This window comes from Pristis pectinata, chromosome 4 (assembly GCF_009764475.1).
Source record: "Pristis pectinata isolate sPriPec2 chromosome 4, sPriPec2.1.pri, whole genome shotgun sequence".
NCBI lineage: Eukaryota > Metazoa > Chordata > Chondrichthyes > Rhinopristiformes > Pristidae > Pristis > Pristis pectinata.
In genome coordinates this window covers 88,673,771-88,698,358 of record NC_067408.1, presented here as the reverse complement: position 1 = coordinate 88,698,358, position 24,588 = coordinate 88,673,771, and the positions used below count along the sequence as shown (strand labels likewise).

Genomic DNA, 24,588 nt, shown 5'->3' with positions numbered 1-24,588 from the left:
AAACAAGATATAAGAAGGATTAAGTATAGGCTTTCTATCATTTGCAAAAATTTCTGTACTGCCCTGGCCGTGAACCCTGTAACATTTGTTTCATGATGGTTACTACTCTCTTACCTGGGAGAGGGGAGGGTGATGGGTGATATGTGATTGTAGGTGTACTTGTCATCTGGTTTGCTGCTCCTGCTTGTTAGTATGCAAGTATGCTTTAAGCAGTATATGAAATTAGTGGTTAGGTTGGTAGATGTGAGCTTTTATAATGTATTCATTAACTAATCACATATCAGATGTCATTAAACAGCTTGTATCACTCCATAGACATTCTTGGATTTGTCTCTTTAAGGACACCTCCATTGATACTTACACTCATTAATGCCTCACTATGTGCCTAGATGGTTTTCTGGTTCCCTGTGGGACTCTCCTTCTCTCCGTGTCATCTTTAAGACTTCCAGAGCTAAATATGTGTTTGCTATTCCTCACAACAAGCTGAAAGGTTTCTGAACTGGTTTCTGCCACCTGTTTCGGTCACATTGCATTTCCTGTCTGTACCATTAATCATCACTAGCAAGCATGAATTGGTGCCACCTGATGCAATTGAGCTTCATGCTGATGAACCAAGACAATAACCAATGCAGCTGGTACTGGATGGTTGTTGAAATCATGTTAATAAGGTCCCAGTACAAATTTTGTATGTGTTCTGCATTGGGTCACAGATGCCAGTTAATCACATATCATGTCCTCGGAGCGAGAATTGGAATTGGTTTATTAATATTACATGTACCGATGTACAGTAAAAAAACATGTCTTGCATATCGTTCATACAGATCAATTCATTACACAGTGAATCAGGGTAGTACAAGGTAAAACAATAACAGAATGCAGAATAAAGTGTAACAACTACAGAGAAATTGCAGTGCAGGTAGACAATAAGATGCAAGGTCATAACGAGATAGATTTTGAGGTCAAGAATCCACCTTATCATACAGCAGGACAGAAACTGCCCTTGAGCCTGGTGGTACATGCTTTCAAGTTTTTGCATCTTCTCGATGGGAGAGGGGAGAAGAGAGAATGTCCGGGATGGATGGGGTCTTTGATTTTTGCTGGCTGCTTTACCGAGGCAAGAGGAGTATAGACAGTCCATGGAAGGGAGGCTGTTTTCCGTGATGTGCTGAGCTGTGTCAGCTGAACTGAGCTCTGCAGTTTCTTGTGGCCATGGGCAGAGCAGTTGCCATACCAAGCCATGATGCATCCAGATAGGGTGCTCTTTTTGCTGCATCAGTTAAAAATTAGTGAGGGTTGACGGGGATATGGCAAATTTCTTTTGTCTTCTGAGGAAGTAGAGGAGCTGGTGAAATTTCTTGGCTGTGGCATCAACATGGTTGGACCAGGACAGGCTATTGGTGATGTTCACTCCTAGGAACTTGAAGCTGTCAACCCTCTTGACCTCTGCACCATTGATGGTGCACCGCCCCCCTTCTTAAAGTCGGTGAACAGCTCTATTGTTTTGCTGATATTGAGGGAAAGGTTGTTGTCCTGATACCATGTCACTAAGCTCTCTGTCCCTCTCCTATACTCTGGCTCATTGTTATTTGAGATACAGCCCACTACGGTGATATCATCTGCAAACTTGTTGATGGAGTTAGAATAGAATCAGGCCATGCAGACATGAGTGTATAAGGAGTAGACTTGAGGGCTGAGGATGCAGCCTTGTGGGGCACCAGTATTGAGAATAATCGTGGCGGAGGTGTTGCTGCCTATCATTATTGATTGGGGTCTGTTGGTTAGAAAGTCAAGGATCCAGCTGCAAAGGATTGAGTTCCAGTTCTCAGAGTTTGGTGATGAGTTTACTTGGAATTATAGTATTGAAGGCGGAGGTGTAGTCAGTAAACAATAGTCTAACGTAGGTGTCTTTGCTGTCCAGATGCTCCAGAGATGAGTATAGGGCCAGGGAGATGGCGTCCACCATAGACCTGCTTCGGTGGTAGGCGAATTGCAGTGGGTAGAGGTTGTCTGGGAGGCTGGAGTTAATGTGTGCCATGACTAGCCTCTCAAAGCAATTCATGATGGTGGATGTCAGAGCCACTGGGTGATAGTCATTAAGGCACATTACCTTGTTTTTCTTTGGTACCAGGATGATAGTGGTCTTCTTAAAACAGGTGGGAACCTCAGATCGAAGCAGGGAGAGGTTAAAAATGTCTGCAAATACCCCCACCTGCTGATCTGCACAGGATGCAAGGACAATGCCAGGGACACCATCCAGGCCAGATGCTCTCCGCAGGTTCACTCTCCAGAAGATTGATCTTGTGTCCACGACAGTGACTGGGTTCAGGTGCATTGGAGGTCATCAGGGTGGGTGGTGACATTCCAATCCCCTTCTGTTCAAAATGTGCATAGAATGTGTTAAGCTCATCGGGAGGGGATGCGCTGTTGTCGGCGATCCTGCCCGACTTGGGCCATTATAGCGTAAGCACTGCCACAACTGATGGCTGGTCAGGGACTCGATTTTGGACTGGTATTGTCTCTTGGCATCTCTGATAGCCTTACAGATGTCATATCTCGATTTCTTGTAAAGGTCAGGGTAACCTGATTTGAATGCTGCAGTTCTAGACTTCAGTAGGGAGTGGATCTCCTGCTTCATCCATGGTTTCCAGTTTGGGAACACCCAATTGTCCTCTTTGGTACACAATTGTCAACATAATTGCTGATAAAGTCCATGATGGTGGTGACATACTCATCTATGCTGGCAGCTGAGTCTTTGAACTTGGACCAGTCTAATGACTCAAAGCAGTCACGTAGAAGCTCATCTATTTCCTCAGACCAGCACTGTAGAACTTTCTGCACTGGGACCTCCCATTTCAGCTTCTGTTTTATTGCAGGGAGAAGGAGCACAGCCAAAGAGTGGGTGGGGGGTGGCTCGGTAGGCATCTTTGATGATTGTGTAGCAATAGTTAAAGTAGTTTGGGCTCCTGGTGAGACAGGAGATATGCTGGTAGTATTTTGGTAACACACTCTTGAAGTTGGCCTGGTTGAAGTTACCAGCAATGATGAAGAGGACCTCAGGGTATCCCGTTTCAAGGCTGTTGACCACAGAGTATAGTTCACTGAGTGGAGGCTTCATGTCCACCTGGGGTGGGAATGTAGACTGCCGTCAGGATAGCTGAAGTGAACTCCCGTGGCAGGTAGTATGGGCGACACTTTCATGGGCTATCCAATTTAGCCCCCTATGGGAAACATATCATAGTAATGTGTATATATGTGCAATTTTGTGTGCTTGTGTACACACATATGCATGCATTGGGAGGTCAATTTGCAAGAACAAACAAGTTAACATTTTTACATATGTTTTTAGATGGAGCTACATATTGCTTGAAGTCAGTTTTATTGTCAATAATGGAACTAATCAACATAAATTTATGCTGTGGTAAATTAGATGAACGATGGGTGTCATTTTAGGACACAATGTCTGAGAATCTGCGGTACTGTATTTACCTGTCCCAAGATGTAATTAAACTTTCAACTGCTATATAAAGATTAATTTGAGTATTTTAGAAACTGAAAAGTACCAAATATGAGTTATTCACAAATTAAATCACTAACTTAGTTATGAATGGAAATAATGGTACCTCTATCATATCTAATCCTGAAAGGATGTGCAGAATTTTTGTGAATAATTAATATGTTTAGTGTTAATAAGTGAATTCCACCATTTTTTCAAAATGTAATAACCAGTCAAAAATGATCTTGTGTTATGTTAATTAACAGAGGATTTCACACCAGTCAAATACAAGTCAGAACCAACCACAAAAGTTGAAAGGGAAATTCCTCCATATAATGGTTTTGGATCAGAGGAGGATTCCTACAATTCCACCTTAAGCTTGGAGCCCAAACCTCCACGACGTAATATAATAAAATTTATGGAGAAGGACAGGTAAAACAAAATGCACTCAAGTAAATGAAGGATCTGAAACAATTATTCATTTGAGGGGTTCAGAAGATATCATGAACACTAAGTGGACTCTCTGTCATTTATTATCTGTAGTTTTTGCCCATTAACCAAATCATTTAAGTAAAAATTGTAAACCACAGTGGGGGAACTACAAGTCATCAACTTTTTGTCTAACACTGTTTTAAATGAAGAAAGGAGATAATTGCACAGAAATTGAATTAAGGGAAATTTTTACAAAGAAAACGTCCCCCATTTACAAGTTCTGAGGGTCTAGTTCCTCTTCAGGTAAATTAACTATGAAGATGCCTTTACCAAAATGGTATGAGCAACAAACTGCTGGAGAAATGGAGGGGTCAGATACCTTCTGTGGAGGAAAGGGATAGTCATTGTTTCAAATCAAGACCCCGTATTTGGTAAAATGGTGAACGGCAGCTTCCACTGCAGAATGCACACATGCATGTTGTCCAACATATTGGCACATCAGGAGTCAATGTTATGGTGCTAAGAAACATATCTAGGTCTATCTGTTTACATTCATCAGTCCAAAAAAACATTAATGATCCATAGTTCATTTTTGTATTCTTAACCAAATTGGTGTTCTTGTCACCACTTATCCATAATTTTATCAAAAAGATGGCCTTTCTGCATCTTATCAAATAATGTTCTGATTTTCTTAATCATTATATTCTACCACTTGTTCAAAGAACTTTATTAGAGATACCAGACATGACTTGCCTTTTACAAACCTGTTATTAAATGTCTTTGTAGGATTAATGTTCACTTTATCTTATATAATGGTCCTTAGAAAATTATCTATTAATGTCATTATGCCAACTGGTAATGGATTCCTAATCTATCCATTTCTCCTTCTCTGAATTGCAGTAATTAAGTTGACAATTTTTCACTATTGACAAGCTAACACCATTGGAATGATTGTGCACTTTTGATATCTCATTCTGACTTCTCTCAATGATCTGCAATGCATTCTATAAGGGCTTCCAAAGCCTTTGTTCCACAAGTGTTTAGGACAGTTTCTCTGTCTATAGTTCTCAAATAGCCCACCTTCTCCTTTGCAAGTATATCATCACTACCACCATCTTCTGTTGAAGCCCAGGCAAAGAGCTCACATAGTATCTCTTCCATTCCTTTATCTTTCATGAACAGATTTCCATTTTCATCACAAATAATTTCTTTAAATACTTGTTTACTATTTTGCTTTACGATTTCTCTTTATGCTGCCCACCAATCATTTCTCATGCCCCCTCTCAACCTTATAATTGTTTTGGATTTTCCCTCAATAACTGTCCTGTGTTCAGCACCTGTGCCTTAGAGTTATCCTGTGTCATTTGAAGCATAAGACATGAAATATAATAAATAACAGTATCTTGTATTTGTAGTTTTATGGTTTTTTTTCAGACAGGGATTGGAAAGCAATGTGCTCCGGTTTAGTGCCAGATTAATTATGAACAATGAAATTGATAATGAACGGAAATTTATCCTTTCCTATTTTTTGACTGATGACACCATTAGTATTTTTGAACTGCCAAAGATAAACTCAGGTAAAAATCTACTGTAATTATATGCTTTGACTTGCACAACAAGGGCTGTATAATCAACATTTTTAAGTAAATTATGTAAATGCCATTTATAAGTATAACTAATGGATTCCTCCAACTGATCTATTCACTACATCACCTCCTATGAGAGCATCCTCATTGAATCAATGCAAATTTGATCTTCTTTATAAGAATTTTTCTAAATATCAGAGATTTGGATTCTAAATCTGTTCATTGGCGGGCCATCACTTCTCATGGTTCAGTCAGCAGTGATAGGCTTTGCACCTTTCATTCTCAATTCCTCTTGTGACTTGTATGTCAATACGTCAACTTTCACATATTATGCTTTCCCCATCACACCCCTCCCATCTCATCATCCCCTTCCTCACATATACTCCAAATGATGTTTTCTGAAGTGCAGAAAGCTAAGATGCATTGATGTGGTTGATGATCCTGGCAAGGAAGAAAAGCCTCCCCCGTGTTTCTTGAAATTCCAAATTTCTATTATTATGCATGACTGAACAGAATTTTTCAGGACAAAATCATGTTTATTATTAAATTATATTTGTGTCACTCAATACATATCAAATCAGATTTGATACTAAGCACTGTGGATTTTTTTTGTAATGAAATCTTGGCTTACTTGCCAAAATTTCACTTGAGACAGATGCTCTTGAATCTTAATTGTAGCAAGAGATGTAAGCTAGTCGGTACTTGCAAAATCTATATTTTTCTGTGAACTATCCCACAAACATACTTCCCAATTAAGTCAAAGGGGGATGGAGAAGCCCAAATTGCAACTGTGGCTGCTCTTAGTCCTGCTGTCCAGTTGGGCAGGGTGATCAGAAATTCTTATAATTCCATTGCTTTACACTGAATTTTATCCCAAGGTTTCAACATATATTGTGTAGTTTTCCAGAATTTTAATTGAAGCTTCTCTCATTGACATTCTTTAAATATGTCTTTTATTGGTATGGTAACAAAAAGAAAACTTTTCAACCAGATTTTAAAGGTAATGTATTGTAGACTTTTTTTTAAAAGAAATTGATACATTAAAATAATGCATTATTCTTGCAGGTATTACTGGTGGTAAATTTTTGGAAAGGGGGCGAATAAAAAAACCTGGCCAGGAACTGTATAAGAGTGAGCTATCCGACTATTTCACTCAGCAGGACCTGTTTGTTGGAGCCAACCTCTGCTTCTATGGGAATCACTTTTGCCTGGTAGATGCCGATGAGTATACTTTCTGTTACATGGAAAAGAATGCAGATGAAGTAGGTTATGTAACACTTTGACTTTTGTTTCTTACTGCTTCCTTTAAAATGTAGAATTACCTGTAAACAAAGTAGTTATTTACAAATGTGCAACTATTTGCAGAGATCATTTAAAGCAAGTTAAGCTCTATAGATACTATAATTTAGAAACATTTTTTCTTAGGAACATTTATTCTCAAGAATATACTTTCCTTGCACATCTTTATCTATGTCCTTAATCCTAAAGGGATGACTATTTCAGGGTAATATGGTGGAGCTGTCTTTTAGCTCCCTGAAAGGACCCGGAGCTGTTAATGTTGATACCATTGGTGGCTTTCATTATCCCAAAGAGAGCAATGCTGTAAGATGAACGTGCCCTGAAATCTTCACGCTTCAGGTTATATAAACATTCAAATGCAGCTATTGAAAAGCAAATCCTAATGTCGACCTATGCTGCCTGTGAATTCTTTATGATGCTATTATCTGCTCTGCGCTCTCATTTGGTGTGCTATCTAATTCTCCTTCCTTTTACCCTTTGCAATTCTTCCTCCACGATAATCACGGGATAGAAGGATCAAAAAACAAAACCTGCTCCTAAGTATCAATGCCAGTGTAGGGAGATGGGTTTGAAAATCTTCAGCTGGTTTGATCCAGTAAAAGGCAGTAAAAATCAAGCAAAGACTTTAATAATAATAATAAAAAAAACAAAAACAGAAAACAGGTTTAACAATGATTTCCAAAAAGCAGAACTGAGTTACCAGTTTCTAGGTCCTTCAAGGCTGAAAAAGATGAATAACTCCAGAAACCCTAAGTCACTAATTGATATAGGAACATATACAAATAAAAACCAATAGCGATTCAACAGGCTTATTGCAGAAAGATTGAGGAAACTCAGGAGAAACTATTTAAAACCATGTAAATGGTGAAAATTGTTTGAACATGTTTTCTCATTAAGAATTGTTTCCTTTAAACAGCACATAAAATATCACTTTAGTTGTTGCACTATAGAGGGATTAACCAATGAAGCATGCAGAATTCAATTAACATCTGTTTTTATTGCTAACATTTTAGCTTATTCTTTTCTTTCATTCTATGATTTAATCTCAAACTTATCTTTATCAAACATCTCTTCTTTCAGTACCAGAAGGCCAATATTTGCACAATTTTGACGAAGCTCAAAACAACTAGTAATGTACATTCCCTTGAAATTAAAAGGATGCTTGCAGCTCATGATCATAACAGGACTGGAATAATCAATTACGATGAGTTCAGGTGAGCTTTATGATATCTATTTGGGATCGAGTTGGCAATATTTTCTCCCATTATAATTTACATACTTCCATTAGTTTTCATGTTTTATTCTAACAAGTGGGCAGAATAAAAAGCATTTGCAGCTCAGCAAAGCTGTTGTAATGATTTGCCATAGCAGCAAGATATCATAGAGTCACTGTGCTAGATTTCATGTTTGTGAGGGTGTGGATAAATGACTACTACAGGGAAACTGGAAAGACAAGTAAATACTGCTGTCAGTCTTGAGTTCCTATGCCTCAAGATTACTATTAGTGATATTAGTAGAACAGCACATAAAATATCACTTTAGTTGTTGCACTATCGAGGGATTAACCAATGAAATAGTCAGAGGTAGGTTTTTTACACAGAGAGTGGTGAGTGCCTCAAACACACTGCCGGGGGTGGTGGTAGAGGTTGATATAATAGGGAGATTTAAAAGACTCATAGATAGGATGCAAGAAAAATGGAGGGTTATGGACCGTGTAGGAGGGAAGGGTTAGATTGATCATGGAGTAGGTTTATATAGGTTGGCACAACATTGTGGGCCAAAGGGCCTGTTCTATGTTCTAAGTTGGCAAGTTATTGTTGATTTATCACTATCATTCAACCACATGAATTTGCTACATTTGGAGTTTTGTCCTTTAAGAGTACTTATCTTTATTTTTGGAGTGATAAAATTATTCAGAGTGCATTGGAATTTCAGCACTGTAATATTTACAACTGTACAGCTGAGTTGGATTAGTAGTCAGGAAATAGGAGCCCAGTGTAAGGGAGAAGGAAATACATGGGCCTTAGCAACTGCTGGAATTTCTGCACTTTCCAATCCATCCATGGAAGTCTATGTGACAAAAGTGAACACAAGGTTATTGGATAATAAAGTCAGAAATCCCTGAGAGGATATCAGTTTTTGCGGAGTGGTGGCATAGGAAATGTAAGGGTATTTCATTTCTGCATATTGCAACCTTTAAATACCAATACCAATACTAAATAAAGATGCAAGCAATATCTTTACACAAAATTACTTGGTTAGCACACATTGCCTTCCACAACACCTGCTGTTATTCATTACGATTGCCTTGCTTAAAAGGACTTACGACACAAACTTTTCATTCTTGTGGTTTGAAATTTCATTTTACATCCTATTTATTATCTTCATTTTATTTGGTTTTATTTATCTTAGTGATCATATCATGGGATTGTTTTCTGGCTACTGCTGAGTTAGAGAGCTATTTTCTAATGTTACTTGAAACCTCATTAATATCACTCAAGCAATGTAATGTTACTTTTATACTGCCACTCACTGTTGCAGTACTTTGAAAGCTTGAACTTACTCATATTATAAATTATTGTTGCTTGAAATAATTAATTGTATCCATGGTTTCTGATAAGGAATATTATAATTTCGATTGGAGAAGGACACCTCACTGAACATGAAGTGATTACAATGGGCCGTTATTATAGCATCCGTGAAGAGCGAGAAACAGACATTTGTCTTATATTACATTTGGTTCAAGAGGTGCTGAGAAAAAAAGGCTTTGAAGATTTTCTCAAAATATCTGAGGCTTTCAAGTATGAGGATCCACAAAGGTAGCAAACATAGTAATAAGCATCTGCATCATCAGTTTTATTACTAGTTAAAACAGTGAATCCCCAACATGCTCCCAGAAATTTTGTAACATAACATATAAATATATTATCCACATTCTTCACATTACATCTTCCCATTCTTACTTTAAAATACTGTACTGTAAATGATTATGATTCATGGAAACAAGTAACTTTTGTAAATGTAACCATAATTCAGGGATATTTGGGGATTTTGCCATTTCCTTACACTTGCCTTTAAAATGGCACTTAAAACATTAAAATATGCATGCTTCTTTGATTTTTTGATACCATAGAAATAGTTACTGAATTTCATCTATAAATTATGCAATCTCTTTTTCCTTCTAAGCAATTTACTTTAAATTTTGTTATCTTCTGAATTCACGTAATCTAAAAAGACAAAATAATAATTGAAAGTTAATGCATTAAGTCAACGAGGTTACTTTTAAATGCATTGGATTACATAACATATACTTTTCTTTTTTGTGTCATGATTTAACCCTTTTATCTTGTATTCTGCTGTGCTATGAGTTGTAATTTTGAATCCTCGCCCAAGAGGCCATTTCTTGTATGTTAGTGAGTTAGCTGATTGGATCATAGAGATTATCACAGCCAAGACTAGAAAGGATCTATCAGTGCACTCAAACTTTTAATTATTGAACTGCTAATACTACAGGGAGTGGAAATTCTAACTGATTTACATGTTCCTGGCACATAGCGACTATTGTTAATTACAGCAGTTGGTTCACTAATGTTGTTATGTAAAGTGAACTGACCTCCCTTACCTGGGCAGTTCTTTCTGTTATTCCACCCCCACAACATGAGGTTTATATAAAAAAACACCCCCTACGAACAGTGGCGCCCACCATCATCTTAGGGCACTGGGGGCAACATTTAATGTTAATTGTTAAATGCACTGAGAACGTATAAGGAAAAAAATGTTATTTTTCTAGATTTAAAAATAGAAACAATTACGTTGTTTAGAAAAATTGGGAAATATAATCCTATACATTTAACGTTTGATTAAGTTCTGAGAAGTATTTCAGACATCTGCAAGTAAATACGAATGAACAACTGTTTTTGCACTGTTAGAAATACCAATGAAATTTTGGTGCTTAGTCATAGATTAAATAATGTGAGGCAAGTGTGTTGACAAGGTATTCAGTTGAACTACAAAGGTTCTCATGTTGTCAATGGGGTGGTTAAAAAAGTATTATTGAGTTGCAGAATAAAAACTAATGCATTCCAGGCAGAATTAAAGAAATGGGTTAAAATAGAAACATAGAAACATAGAAAAACTACAGCACAATTCAGGCCCTTCGGCCCACAAAGCTGTGCTGAACATGTCCCTACCCTAGAAATTACTAGGCTTACCCATAGCCCTCTATTTTACTCAGCTCCATGTACCTATCTAACAGTCTCTTGAAAGAGCCTATCGTACCCACTTCCACCACCGTTGCCGGCAGCCCATTCCACGCACTCACCACTCTCTGAGTAAAAAACTTACCCCTGACATCTCCTCTGCATCTACTCCCCAGCACCTTAAACCTATGTCCTCTTGTGGCCACCATTTCAGCCCTGGGGAAAAGCCTCTGACTATCCACCCAATCAATACCTCTCATCATCTTATACACCTCTATCAGATCCCCCCTCATCCTCCGCCTCTCCAAGGAGAAAAGGCTGAGTTCCCTCAACCTGCTTTCATAAGGCATGCTCCTCATTCCAGGCAGCATCCTTGTAAATCTCCTCTACACCCTCTCTATGGCTTCCACATCTTTCCTGTAAAAAATAAAGTGGATCAACTAAGTTATGGGCTGGAGGATTTACCTTTATCTGAATAGATGTTCTAATTGTTCCTCATAATCACTAAGGTTCTTGAAACATTAAGACTAAAAACTTGTGGATTCATTAAGTATTTAAAATTCAAATTCACACTTTTCATCCTTGCTTTTAGACCTTCCCCCAACTGCACTAAATCTCTCTACAAGCATGTTGGGAGACTCGGCTTTTTGAGATGAAACCCATCCAGTCTGTACTGGCTTCCTTCCTCATCATTGGTCCCTATGCCTGAGGAATCTGAAACTCTAATTAAAAAAAATGTTTTACATTAATATGTCTTCTGCGGGACTATCTCCATCAACTTCATGTGCACCCTCTATTGCGTGATACACGTGAACATTTGAACATTGTTGGTTCCTTGAGGGTCAGAAGTAAAGTAGTTTAGTGGTCACCTCTTGGAATTTTGAAATTCTATATGGCATCAATTATTTATTTTCAGACATTTCAATTTTAGAATCATTTTATCCTGGTCAACAAACAAAAATTAAAAGATAGCATTACTATGACATTGAATGACATCAAGTCAGTTGGAGTATTCTGCTCCTACTCTGATTATGCCCTTCCATACACCATCACGATAGTGAGTTGCAGCAGGAGATCAGGCAGTATGGCTAAGAATGGCAGTCCACCAAATGCTCCATCCCCAACACGTGGTCTGATTTCATAGTGGAAAGATGTAGAATCAGGAAAGTGGAAGGTTTCTGTTACTTAACTTGTCATTAACAAAATAATTGTAGCTGTGGATAAAGGTGAGCAGCTATACCAAGAAGTCCTCGAAGGATGGGTGTGGGCTTTACATCCATTCCCATTGCTTTTTCTGAAGCAACATTTTTAGTATGACAGCATGAAATATAATGGTCACCATTTATACGTTGACCTTAGTATAGATTTGAGAATCAAATGGAATGAGACAAAAACCCTACAATGAAGTGCAAGTGATCAAAAATGGAAAGAACTATGTTGAGAAAAAGTTAGTGACCTTTTCATCTCAGCAACTAAGTAACACATACCTGAAGTGATAGAGGGAACAATAAAACTACCTTTTTAGTTATAAACCAAGTACATTTATATACCTGTGCACTGAATGATCTCAGCAGGAAAGAGATTTGCACTGTTAGAAATATCAAGGAAAATTTGGTTCTTAAATTTGGCACAATAATCTCATGTTTTCTTAGCCCAACATAAGCAACAATTTGCATTTACAATGTGGTTCTAATGAAATGAAATGCCCAAGATGCTTAACAGAATTACCAAACAAAAATTTGCAGCGTATGTGCAGTAAGATAAGATTAAAATGAAATTGTTGAGGGATTGCTGATGACACTCTGCTCCATATCGCTTCCACAATCTCAAATTAGTAATTCCGTTTATTTAATGTCCAATATTGATAAACAGAGAGGATGCCCTGATTAAACTGAATTCAACAGACATCAAGGCAAAATTACATCTCTTACTTACTGAACCTATGAGCATAATATCTTTTTTCTCCCCTCCCCAGTTGATTGTAGCCTTGGTCCAAATATGAACCAAAAAACTGAATTCTGAGGTGAGAATGATAACCCTTGAGTTAAAAGCAGCATTTGGCTCAGTGTGACACCAAGATGCCCTGATTAAACTGAAGTCAACAGACATCAAGGCAAAATTACATCTCTTACATACTGAACCTATGAGTATAATACCTTTTTTTTCCCCCCAATTTATAACAGAACTGGATTCTTGCCAGCCCGGGAAACTAGAAATGTTTTGAAAGGTTTCCAGCTGCCTATACCGAATGATATTCTTGAAGAAATGATTTCAAAGTAGGTTTATAAAACATTAAAAATTCTGTATGTACAATACTTTGGACTAGATTAATTGTCTGCTTACTTTAGTGGAGTGACAACAACATTTCCTCTGTATGAAGAATAATTGGGATGGTAATTGCTTGTATTAGGACTTGGCCATTATAATAGGATTAGATATGCACAAAATTGATTTTCATGCTCATGTTTGGATTGGAATGGGATTTAAAGGCTCCAAAATTTGAGAAAGAAATTGAGCTGTCTTACACTTGGCAATCATCTCTTCTGATTTTTAAGTAACCATCAATGTGAATCTGCTGGGAACTGTTGTTTGCTGATGGTTGGGGTTTTGCCAGGACTGCTCACCTCCCAACCTGATTGTAGCCTTGGTCCAAATATGAACCAAAAAACTGAATTCTGAGGTGAGAATGATAACCCTTGATTTAAAAGCAGCATTTGACTCAGTGTGACACCAAGATGCCCTGATTAAATTGAAGTCAACAGACATCAAGGCAAAATTACTTGAATCATTGGAGCCATACATTATACAAAGAAAGATTGTTCTGGTTATTGGAGGTCAGTCATTTCTGCTCCAGGACACATCTGCAACGCAGTATCCTTGGCCCAACCACCTTTAACTGTTTTAGCAATAAGCTTCCTTTCATTCTATGATCAGAAATAAGGATAACATTAGTGTCATGTTCAATTCCATTAGCAATTCCACAGAAAATGAAGTAATTCAGCTGATTGTAGGTAAGTAGGTCTAGTATTAGCACAAACTCCTAAGTCCAGACAAACTAAGTAATAGGCATCAGTCACTTCTTCCTATGACTGGACTCCTTGTGGAATTCAGCAATCCAATATGATTGTGCTAGGATTCCCCAGCATTACACGTCAGTGATCTGTCCCAACAACACATTGGCACAGCTCGTAGAATTATTGCCACACAATTCCAGCAACCTGGATTCAACCGTGACCTCCAGTGCTGTCTGTGTGGAGTTTGCACATTTCCCTGTGACCACATGGGTTTATCCTGGGTGCTCCGGTTTCCTGCCACATCCCAAAGATGTGCAAATTGATAAATTAATTGGCCGTAGTAAATTGCCCCTAGCATGTAGGTGAGTGGTAGAATTTGGGAGGAGTTGATAGGAATGTGGGGAGAATAAACTGAGATTAGTAGAGGACTAATGTAAGTGAGTGCTTGATGGTTGGTGTGGACTCAGTTGCCGAAGAACCTGTTTCCATGCTGTTTCTCTCCATGATCCTGTTAACATCACAATCCCCACTTATTTGAATAAGGATAGCTGAATGAAATCAGGAAACAGCTGAGCTTTTTGTATTTTACTTTAATTTTTCTAATTATTTATTGGTGTTTCTTTGCATTTTTAATCATTTTGAAATGTTTTAATGATTTTTTTTAAAAAAGCTACTTAAAGATATATCTGAAATATTTTAAAACTCTTACAAAGCCTTAACAACTGACAGCAGGCATATCTCTGCCAGGGCTCACCCAGGGCTATCAGTGCATTCTGGAGAAGGGGTCTCAGTGGTTTATAGCTGCTTTGTTCATTAATAAGGACTCACTACACCTTGCCACCCAACTCCAGGATCGGGAAGTCCAGGATGATTAGACTTGTACATTTGTACCAGGACAAAGCAATCCCATTAATCCCATTCCCCTACTTTATTTTCCTTTAACCTATTCTCCCTCACATGCCCAACTTCTTGCCCTCTATTTTCCTGCAACTATCTGCACTAGAGGCAACTTAAAGCAGCCAACTACTACCAACCAGCATGTTAGGATGTGGGATGAAACTGGAGCACCTGGAGTAAATTTGTGCTGTCACAGGGAAAACATACAAAGTCTACATAAGGCAGCACCAGAGGTCTGGATCAAACCCAGGTCTCGCAGCACTATCCGATGGTGTGTAATAAGGAAGTACTCTTCTGTAGTTCACACAGAACAACTATATTTTTGGCTTACTACATTTATTTCAAAACACTTTAAGGTTTCAAAGTGCTGATGGACAAGTGGCATATAGGAATCTTGTCTTGGGTTTGAACTGGAGAGAAAACCCTGTTCCACCTGTCGATGCAAAGGTTCCCATCAAGGTAAGATACAAAATGTCATATACATTGCATCTGGCTGCCTTTCAGAACTTCAATGTCTAAACACTAATTAAAAAAAGAACATTGGTATTATTACCAGATTGTTAGCATTTAATGCTTTGTTTGAAAATGCCTTTTCATTATCTGACAAGTTTGAATGGATATATTTCTATTTCACCAAAGCAAGATCTATACTTATAGAGTCACTTTAGACTAATTACCAAAGTCACTATTTTTTATATTTAACTAATCTGGATTTAAAATTATTTGTACAATTATTACCTATTTAGTTGCCTATTTATTTTCTTTTGTATGTTACTTCTTTACACAATCAAAGGTGCCTCATATGGGATTCACAATGTAGATTACATCAGTCTTATTGACAGTTCCTCAAAACTGCAGAATAACATGTACAGAAGAGAAATGTTTTAAATAGTGTTAATTTGATTATATTTGCCATTTATAGAGATTCAATTTGAGGAAATAGAATACTTGCTAATAAACGCTTGCTCATTGGTTCTATTTTCCATAGATGCTGATGAATCTTTCTTACATTGCTGACATTGATTCTGATTTGCAATATCTGTAACATTTTACATTTTGGAAATGGATTTAATGGCAAAGCTTAGAACTTCCAAATTACAGGTCTGAGCGTCATATCCTAAACTGAGAGGATAGCAGAACTTAGGAATTTTTGTAGGAGTTTTACACTGTGGGACATGGAAACTAAAACATTGTAGCAGTTCACCGTTATTGAGGAAGACAAGTTCAGTATGTCCTAGATTCATTTTGAGATATTGGCCTATGTTTTGTGGCGGCATCAAAGGGATGATCTTGAAGAACATCATCCACAATCCAGCAATCAATGTGGCAAACATAGTTTTACCCTTTTCAACATCAGTTACTGTCTGGCATCAGATCTTTGGGATCTCTTGGGCTGGAAGTTCTCTCAAATAGTATAGTTCTTTAATTACTTTAGTATTTTTTAACTAAAGACCAATTGTGTGCACATAGTGTGCTTCCACAAATTTGATGTGGGTTTCCCTGCATAAGATACAAATTAACATGGAGGCTGCTGAGCAGGTGCATTGCACGTTTTGACATCACTTGCACAAAGATTTTTTTCTGTGGCACGTTCCAGGCTGCAGGAGTACGTGCTGAGGGACACACTGAAGCTGGGTGCAGCCAACGCAAGGGCTCGGTGGGGAAGGACTACAGTTTAGGGTTCTTCTGCCACTGGAGAGGGAGGGGTGAGGTCAGGCGAGAAAGCCCCTAAATATTGTAAATACGGGACTGGCTAGGCCCCAGGGAGCCACACATGTGGCATCGGTGCTTTTTTTTTAATATAAAAAAAGGTAACACTAATGAATGATCTGTACAAAGAATGTAAAGGCTTGCACTGTTTTATAATTGTATATAGATTGTCTTTTATTATGAATAAAGTTTATTTTGGAATAAAAAAAAATTTTCTGTGTCTGAAGTACAATTTAGCTGTTGAGGCGTACTTCGCCATTAGCTAAAGGTTCACCAACAGGAAGTCCAAACCATTTCCTCCCCTCCCAAGTAATTTTCTTGAATTTCATTCCCACTTCCACCTTAACTTGCAGCTTTTGTCCTTAAGACTCACAATTGCATGTCCAACTGATCCTGTCACCCACACACCCCATTTCCAACCCCTCCCCCCGGGTAGTCTCTTCCTGTAGTGCTCTTTTCCCTCCTGCTCCCAATCCTTCCTCCAAATCTTTCTCTATTAACCCACCCCGACACATGATCCACAGTATATCTCACTTCCTCCAGTAGTTCTAGAATGATAGTGCAAGTGGAGGAAAAGCCTTTGTTTGTACAATGGGAAAGATCTTGTAGACAATAGTTATGTGCATTTCCCCCCCACCCTCCATAAGTGTCACCAGGTTTGGGATTCCACATGAATGTGGAAATTGTGATCTTGATAGATGCTCTTTGCTGGCAATTTCTTAACAGTGTTTGCATAATGATGTTCTCATGGAGTCCAGTGATGGAGTGCAAATTTGTGTCAATTCCCTGTCTCCTGGGGAACTGCCTTACTGAAATTAACCTAATGGTTACTCCCAGCTTAGTAATAGTGACTTCATTCATTTGGAAGGAGGAGAAGAATGGCTACAAAATAGATACATGAATACTAGTTAGGTTACATTATTTTTAATCCATTGAGTTCCATTAAATTTTTTTAATTATTTGATTGTATATGCACAATCATCTGAGAGTCGAGATGATGTATAAAATACATCATATCACAGATCCACTTGTACTGAATTTAAACATGAATGAATGAATCCCTGCTCCAATTGGTTAACTAATTTGCTACAATATTTTTCCTGATGAGTGGCACTGCATGAAAGAATTTGGGTCTCTACATAAAATAAATTTTCTGTGAGGATAAGTGCACATCACCTTGACATGTTTTGTAAGATCATGAATCTTCTCAGCATTGTATGGGATGTCGCACTCCTGGAGACAACTATTATACTATTTCTTTCCAACTCTTATGCTAGGTGTATTGGGTTTTCAGGCATCCTGAGTACAGTGCTTTCCTCCTCGCATGGATCTTATTGACCAAGAACCAGGGAACCCTACAGCACAGAAGCAAGTGCTTTGGCCCACAAAGTCCACACCAACCATTAAGGACTCTAGACAAATCTCAATTTATTCTCACCACATTTCCATCAACTCCCCCACAGATTCTATCACTCACCTAAACAGTAAGGACAATTAACAATGGGTAATTAACCTACCAATCTGTAAATCTTTGGGATGTAGAAAGAAACAGGAGCATGCAGAGGAAATCTACAAGGACACAGGGAGGAATTGCAAACTTCACACAGGCAGTACAAGAGGTCAGGGTTGATCCCAGGTCACTGAAGCCAGTACCTCTACAAGCTGCACCATTTTGCCCCCCAGACTTCTGTGTCCTTCAGAGTGAAGGTCAGAGCTGTTTCCTCCCTGGCAGCCTTTGTGTCCTCCAAGACAGCAGATTTGAGGAGGAGGGCATTGTCCCTCACAAAGAAAGGCCTTTCACAAGGAGCACGATGAATCAATTCTGCTACTCAGACGGAGTCACCCTCTTTACATTACAATCCTTAATACCAATTTGGTTCACCAATAATAAGCTGACAGAGCCCAGGGATACATAACCCCTCACAACTACCTTTGAGGGATTTATTCATATTCAGATTCATATTCAGACCTTATTCATAACCCAATAATGAATGATTCCTTACTGAAATGGCTTGCTGAAACTCTTTTCTGCAATGAATGGTGAATTCTCGCACCTTGGATAGGCAGCTGGAGCCACTTCCTTGTGGGCTTTTCCTATGATAGCCCTAGCTAGACTCCTGGCCCGTTTGGCATACAGGAGCCCCGTCCTCCCGTGTATCTGTCTGATGAAGATTTTCATGTCCTTTCAGTCTCCCTCTCTCTGGCAGTTTGACCTTCATTGTATGTTTTGGCTGCCATGAGGCGATTTCCTTTGAGGGTGGATGCCCTTCTCTGACAGGTAGGCACCAAGTGATTGGAAGCTGCATTCAATTGAGCTTGATCCTGCCATGAACTAGGTTGCACTTTAATGCACATTTCCAGGTGTAAAACACTTTAGATCAATTTCACAATTTGTTGTAGGGGATCCAACTGGATGCTGGCACTAAATGCAGTACACACCAAAAAAGGTGAAATCCAGTTTCCAGGAGGAATGTGGAAATGATTACTTCTTTTGCATCAGTGAATTATATTTTTGAGGCTTCCAATGAAAACCACCTACCTATTAGGGTGGCTCTTGTATCATGTACAGCCTATGCCTGCCTCCTCGACTCAGCTGGGAGATATGCTTGCAGATGATGAGTAAGAACATCACCTTGGCAGCTTTCCTCTTGATCTTATTGCTCTCCAGGCTCCACCTCATAGCTCTCAAGCTCTGGGACTCCCTGTTCTTCCTTCAACTGTGGGCACAGTCTTTAATTGGCAGCGTTAAAGTCTTTAATTCCACCTGCTGTATTCTGCAAGACACTCTTGGACTGATGCAGGCTACAAAATTTCATCTCCAATAGACCTACAGTGTGTTTCATAATGAATCACATACTTGTCATGGCTCTATTGTATCCATGGTTAGAGAGCACACTTGTGTGTAGCTAAGGAAGTAAAGTGTAGCCCTTATCCCCTTCCTGGTCAGTGCTGGCTGCTGAAATGAAGGACTTGTGTGTGATTCCCAGAAGCATTGTATACAAAATGAGGAAGTTCTACTGATACACAAAGACATACACATGGAGGGAGGAGAAATTCTTTCTGTTTATAAAAAGATGAGGTTATTCAGGGGAGCTCATGTGGGTATGTAACTACATTGAACAGATGTCTGCACTGGTGAGAAGGCCACAATGCTGGCAAATCGCAGGCCCCCCAGATGCCACCTGTTTGTCACCAAAATCAAAGTAGATGCAATTATTTTTTTTTCATGATTACAGTGCCTGAATAACCTCTCTGATGTTGTGGTGAGCAACATTCTGGGAGCTACAGCAGAAATATGCTGTGGTGACTTGGAAAGATCTGGTGGAAGGACAGTTTGAGTCAGCATGACCCCCGTCTCCATGGAATGCGTAGTTCAGCCATAAGAGCATGGCTAAAGCCCTTTCCACAGAATTTCACATTTCAGCGATGACAGCCTGTGGAAAAACTGAACCTGTGAATACTTCATTAATCAGAGAAGGGTAGGATGTGGTGTCTCTGAAGATTCTCAGGGTTCTCCAATATAGTGTATTCCAGATAAATTCAAAATTGAATTGTGTAGCACAAAAAAAACTTAATTTCTAGGCTTGCATGTTTCAGTTTTTGCTTACTTATTCATAAATTTTCAATCATTTTTAATTGTTTAAGATGTCTTGCTTTTTTAATACTCTTTCAATGTTTTTGAATGCTTCTACATGTCAGATGCATTCATTGTTTTTGACAGGTTTAGTAGCTGGTTACGCCATGTTCCTCTATGGAGAAGCAAAACAATACAGATGCTGGAAATCCAACATTAAAACAAAAAATACTGCAAATACTCAGCAGACCAGGCAGCATCTCTGAGGAGAGAAATGGGTAACCTTTCAGGTCAATGATCTTTCATCACACCTAGGAAAAGTTAGAAATAAAACATGAGTTGCAGAGAGGAGGAGTGATAGAGAGATCAAACAGAAAGTCTATGATCGGATGGAGACCAAAAGAAACTTAGTCACACACATGGTGGTGGAGTGAGCTCTGAAAGGGTGATGAAGGCTTTTTAATTGCAATTGATCTGTCTGGAGGGGAGGTGAATGGAAGACAGAGAAAGAAAAATAATGCTGGAACTGTGAGATACAAAACACAGCAGTTGCTGGAAATTAGAAATAAAACAGAATGCTAGTCATGCTTAGTAGCTCAAGCAGCATCGCTGGAAAGAGGAAAACTGAGAGAATGTTACATCAGCAAAGTCATAGTCTAAGATGAATGGTTCCAGCAATCTTTTTTATTTCAGATCTCAGGCAACTGCATGTTTTGTATCTTACAGATTAAGCATTTTTTCTCTCCTCTGTCCTTATTCATTTCTTTCCATTTACATCTCCTCCAGGGAGATCAGTTGCAATTAATAAGTGTTGTCCACCCTCTCTGATCCAGCACCACTACCATTTGTGTCATTATGTTTCTCTTGGTCTCCATCCTTTCACAGACATTCCCTTTGTTCTTTCTAGCTCTCTACCTTCTTTGCAGCTTAAAACAGGTTTGATTTAATTTTCATTGTTCTGATGAAAAGCCAATGACCTGAAACATTTCACTCTGTCTCTCTCCAAATAGGAGAGACAAGAAATTCTGCAGATGCTGGAATTTCCCTTCATAGATGCTGCCTGACCTGCTGAGTTCCTCCAGCACTTTTTGTGTATTGTTCCCTCCACAGATGCTCTGTGAACTGCTGATTATTTCTAGCATTTTCTGTTATATTCATCTACTGAATGCGCTTGCTGTCATGCAGTATATCACCACAGAGGACTGGGTTATCTTGAGAGTGCAAATTGATATGAGTATTAAAAATTGTATGCTTGCACTTACTACACAGGTCAGCAGCGAACCTGGGCAACTTGCCACTAGTCAGAAGTTCAGGGCTGTTGAGTGAAAGATCCTGTTTGCATTACAAATTCATTGCCAAATGGCATTACGCAAAACTGGCAGAGTGTTGCATTTTCAAGCCATATATAGAATTTCTAGCTTTCCATATCCAATAACAGTGATGCCAATAAGCAGTCTGAGCAGCAAATCATTTTAGATGAGGACGTAAGCATTTTTAAACATTTTACAAAGCATGATTAAGATAGAAGACATATCATAAATAAACAAAAACATTAAAGGAAGGATTATTTGAAAATCCATTGAATTTTGAACTATTTATCTGAGAAAATGATAATCTGCAAATATAAACTTTGTTTTAAGGACACAGAGATTGCTAAATGTTCGGGTTTAGTATGCCATTTAAAACTTATTTAAGAGCAAATTATTCAGATTTTTTTTACACACTGGCTATAGTTCATACATACCTGAAACTGTCATCAGTTTGCTGACTTCTGCAAAGTACATTGAAAAAACCTGTAAAGCTGTGAATCTGATGGAAGAGCAGAGAACCACTGAAAGCAACTTCTGGATCTTTTTTCATAACTGTGCTCATGTATACTTGTGCTCAGTCACTTGATGTAATGGCAACAAACAATGACAGTCTCACCATCGCCATAACGTATTACTCAGCTATTTAAAGGAACCCATCTTCAGGATCTGGAATGGGAGCTTCTGCATAGAGGGACTTCTGCACCACAGTATTCGTCCTAGTGGGGTTGACTCATCCAAATATATCACTCCCTAAATAGTAAATAACTGATCAGGACCTAGGAGCATAGCTAATATAACTTACTGCTGAGAACATGTGTCATGTTTTCTTCTTTGTGCTTATCATTTCAGCTTTACACCAGGAATTCAGAGTTTCCAATTAAGCAAGTGAAGAGTATCAACTACATGGCTTTAATAGAGGATCTGTTTGGCAAACAGGAATAAAATGATTCAAAGTGGGTCTTCTTTACTTTATTCATAGAAAAGTTATATGTTTTATTATTGTTTCTTTATAGACATTGGCACGTATGAAAAGTCAAATGTCTTTCAAGTTATTAACATAATTTCGGTTAGAAATCAACCTAAATCATAACAAAACTAGATTTTCACTTTGTACCTCATCCATACGAGTAATTTGTGTCTAATGCATTAATCAACTGACAATAAATGATAACACTTTAAAATTTCACACATTTTTGTTGGTAATATTTTTTCTCACTAGATTAGTTTTCTGGAAAAATGACCGAGTTCTCAAAGTGGATTTTCATTTCTCCATTTTTTGACTGATGGAGACCTGCTCTTTGCAAATCTTGAATTGAACAGCAAGTGATATCTCCAGAAATGGTCAAAAGCCTGATAAAACATTTGAATTACTGTCCTATAACTCATTTGGGAGCTGGATCCCATCACCTGCTATAAATAGCAGGTAACAACCAGTTTGGGTGCTATGTAAATAAATATACACTTGCTTTAATTTAAATTGTTGAAACATATGACTCTGTGACTCTGGTTGGCATATATCATGTTTTAATTTCTCATATCTTTTGCAGATCAGAATTGTTGGTCTTTATTTGATTATGGTGGGTAGACATCAACAAGGAAGCTTCTGGTGTCAAGAACACTGGAATCCTTTTTGACCATTCATTGTGGCTATTGGAATATGAGCAAAAACAACATACATATGATCCTATTACAATACAATATGATGCTACAGTGCAGGAAGATAGGATGGAAGAAATTCTCTTGTAAGATGATACATTGCTGAGAGTAATATATTGCACAATTCAGAGCATTAATGTTTAAGAAAGCAGACATAAATCAGTATCACCAGGAAAGCTGTCCTACAAAAAGAACTGTATGCACAGCCACAGCTGGCAGTGCATTGTCATAGTCAGCCTTCAAACCTGAACTACTTTGCCTCCAGCTCCTACCAGTTTAAAATGGAGGATATCATTGACCTCAGTCTGCAATTCATGCTTGCATTAAGCTGTTCCTTCTGTTGTTAAGCTGTTTCTTCTGTCCACTGGTAATATCTCATTGTGACAGAGTCTGGGTGACAGTGCTTTTTTTTTGGAGCCCTGGTGTAAGGTATGTGAAGGACATACAAAGGCCTTGAAATTCTGTTGCAATATTTAAGTGAAATGGAGTTAGAAAAACAACTGCATTTACTTCAAGTAGAGCATTTCCAGATTTTCAAATAATGTTCTTCATGCTATTGTTCTCAGGAATTCCTGTCTGCCTCCCTTAAGTAACCCTCTCCCCTTCCCGATCCAATTATCTCCACAACCCCTCTGCACTCTTGATCATCTCCCTGGTCAGCCTTCCTTCTAGAGTTATCTCCACAGCTCCCCCATCCCGATCCTCTCTTCCTCAAGATCCTCTCCTCTCTGCACTGCATCTTTCCTGCTCTTTCCCCAAAACTACAATCCCTCCATTGGGATCTTTTCCTGATTTCTGCTCACATCCATCACCAATTTACCACCCACATCTGCCCCTCAGTTCCCTACTCAACAGCCTTTCTCTGTGGCCTCCACTTCTGCAACTGTGGGAGATTACTTAGGAAAGGCATCTTTATGCATTTACATGTGTAGGGACAATTCCACCACTACATCGCTTGTTTCTCTTGAGTGGTAGAATATTGGAGCCTGAGAACCATGCACAAAACTGGCAGAGGCCCAGTACAGCATCAGTTTTTGCATGTTTTCAAGGTATTACACTGTCTAGTCCATTGACTGAAGCTCAGAATGGATGGTGCCACAGACTAGACATTTGTACAATGTGCAAAATGACTATTAGCAACAGAGATGGGAGTGAAATGATGTTCAGCTTGTCAAATAAAGGGGATTAGCAGTTGAGTTGTAACTAAATATATGGGCAAACAGTCAGCTATCATTTTGATGAATGGCCAAGCAGGTTTGAAGGACCAAACTGACAACTCCTGCTCTTATTTCTAATGTTATATGATTTTATTCCTGTGCTGGTTCATCCTACTCACCTCAATGGACCTACAAGAAGACTTAAGAACCGACTTCCAGGAGACAAGAAAAATAAACCTTTCGTGCATTGTCGTCTTATAT

General features: G+C 38.5%; 1 protein-coding gene across 1 annotated transcript in view; it reads left to right on the top strand.

Annotated features, from left to right (window-relative positions):
* The window catches only part of efhc2 (EF-hand domain (C-terminal) containing 2), a 41,096-nt gene extending 18,586 nt beyond the window's left edge, over window positions 1-22,510 (top strand). The window contains exons 8-15 of the mRNA XM_052014014.1: window positions 3,760-3,925; window positions 5,360-5,502; window positions 6,577-6,773; window positions 7,891-8,024; window positions 9,432-9,629; window positions 13,193-13,285; window positions 15,277-15,379; window positions 22,364-22,510. Coding sequence (XP_051869974.1) covers window positions 3,760-3,925; window positions 5,360-5,502; window positions 6,577-6,773; window positions 7,891-8,024; window positions 9,432-9,629; window positions 13,193-13,285; window positions 15,277-15,379; window positions 22,364-22,456 — 1,127 coding nt within the window. The 3' untranslated portion in view covers window positions 22,457-22,510. The remainder of the gene's footprint in view (window positions 1-3,759; window positions 3,926-5,359; window positions 5,503-6,576; window positions 6,774-7,890; window positions 8,025-9,431; window positions 9,630-13,192; window positions 13,286-15,276; window positions 15,380-22,363) is intronic.
* The last annotated feature ends 2,078 nt before the right edge of the window (window positions 22,511-24,588 follow it).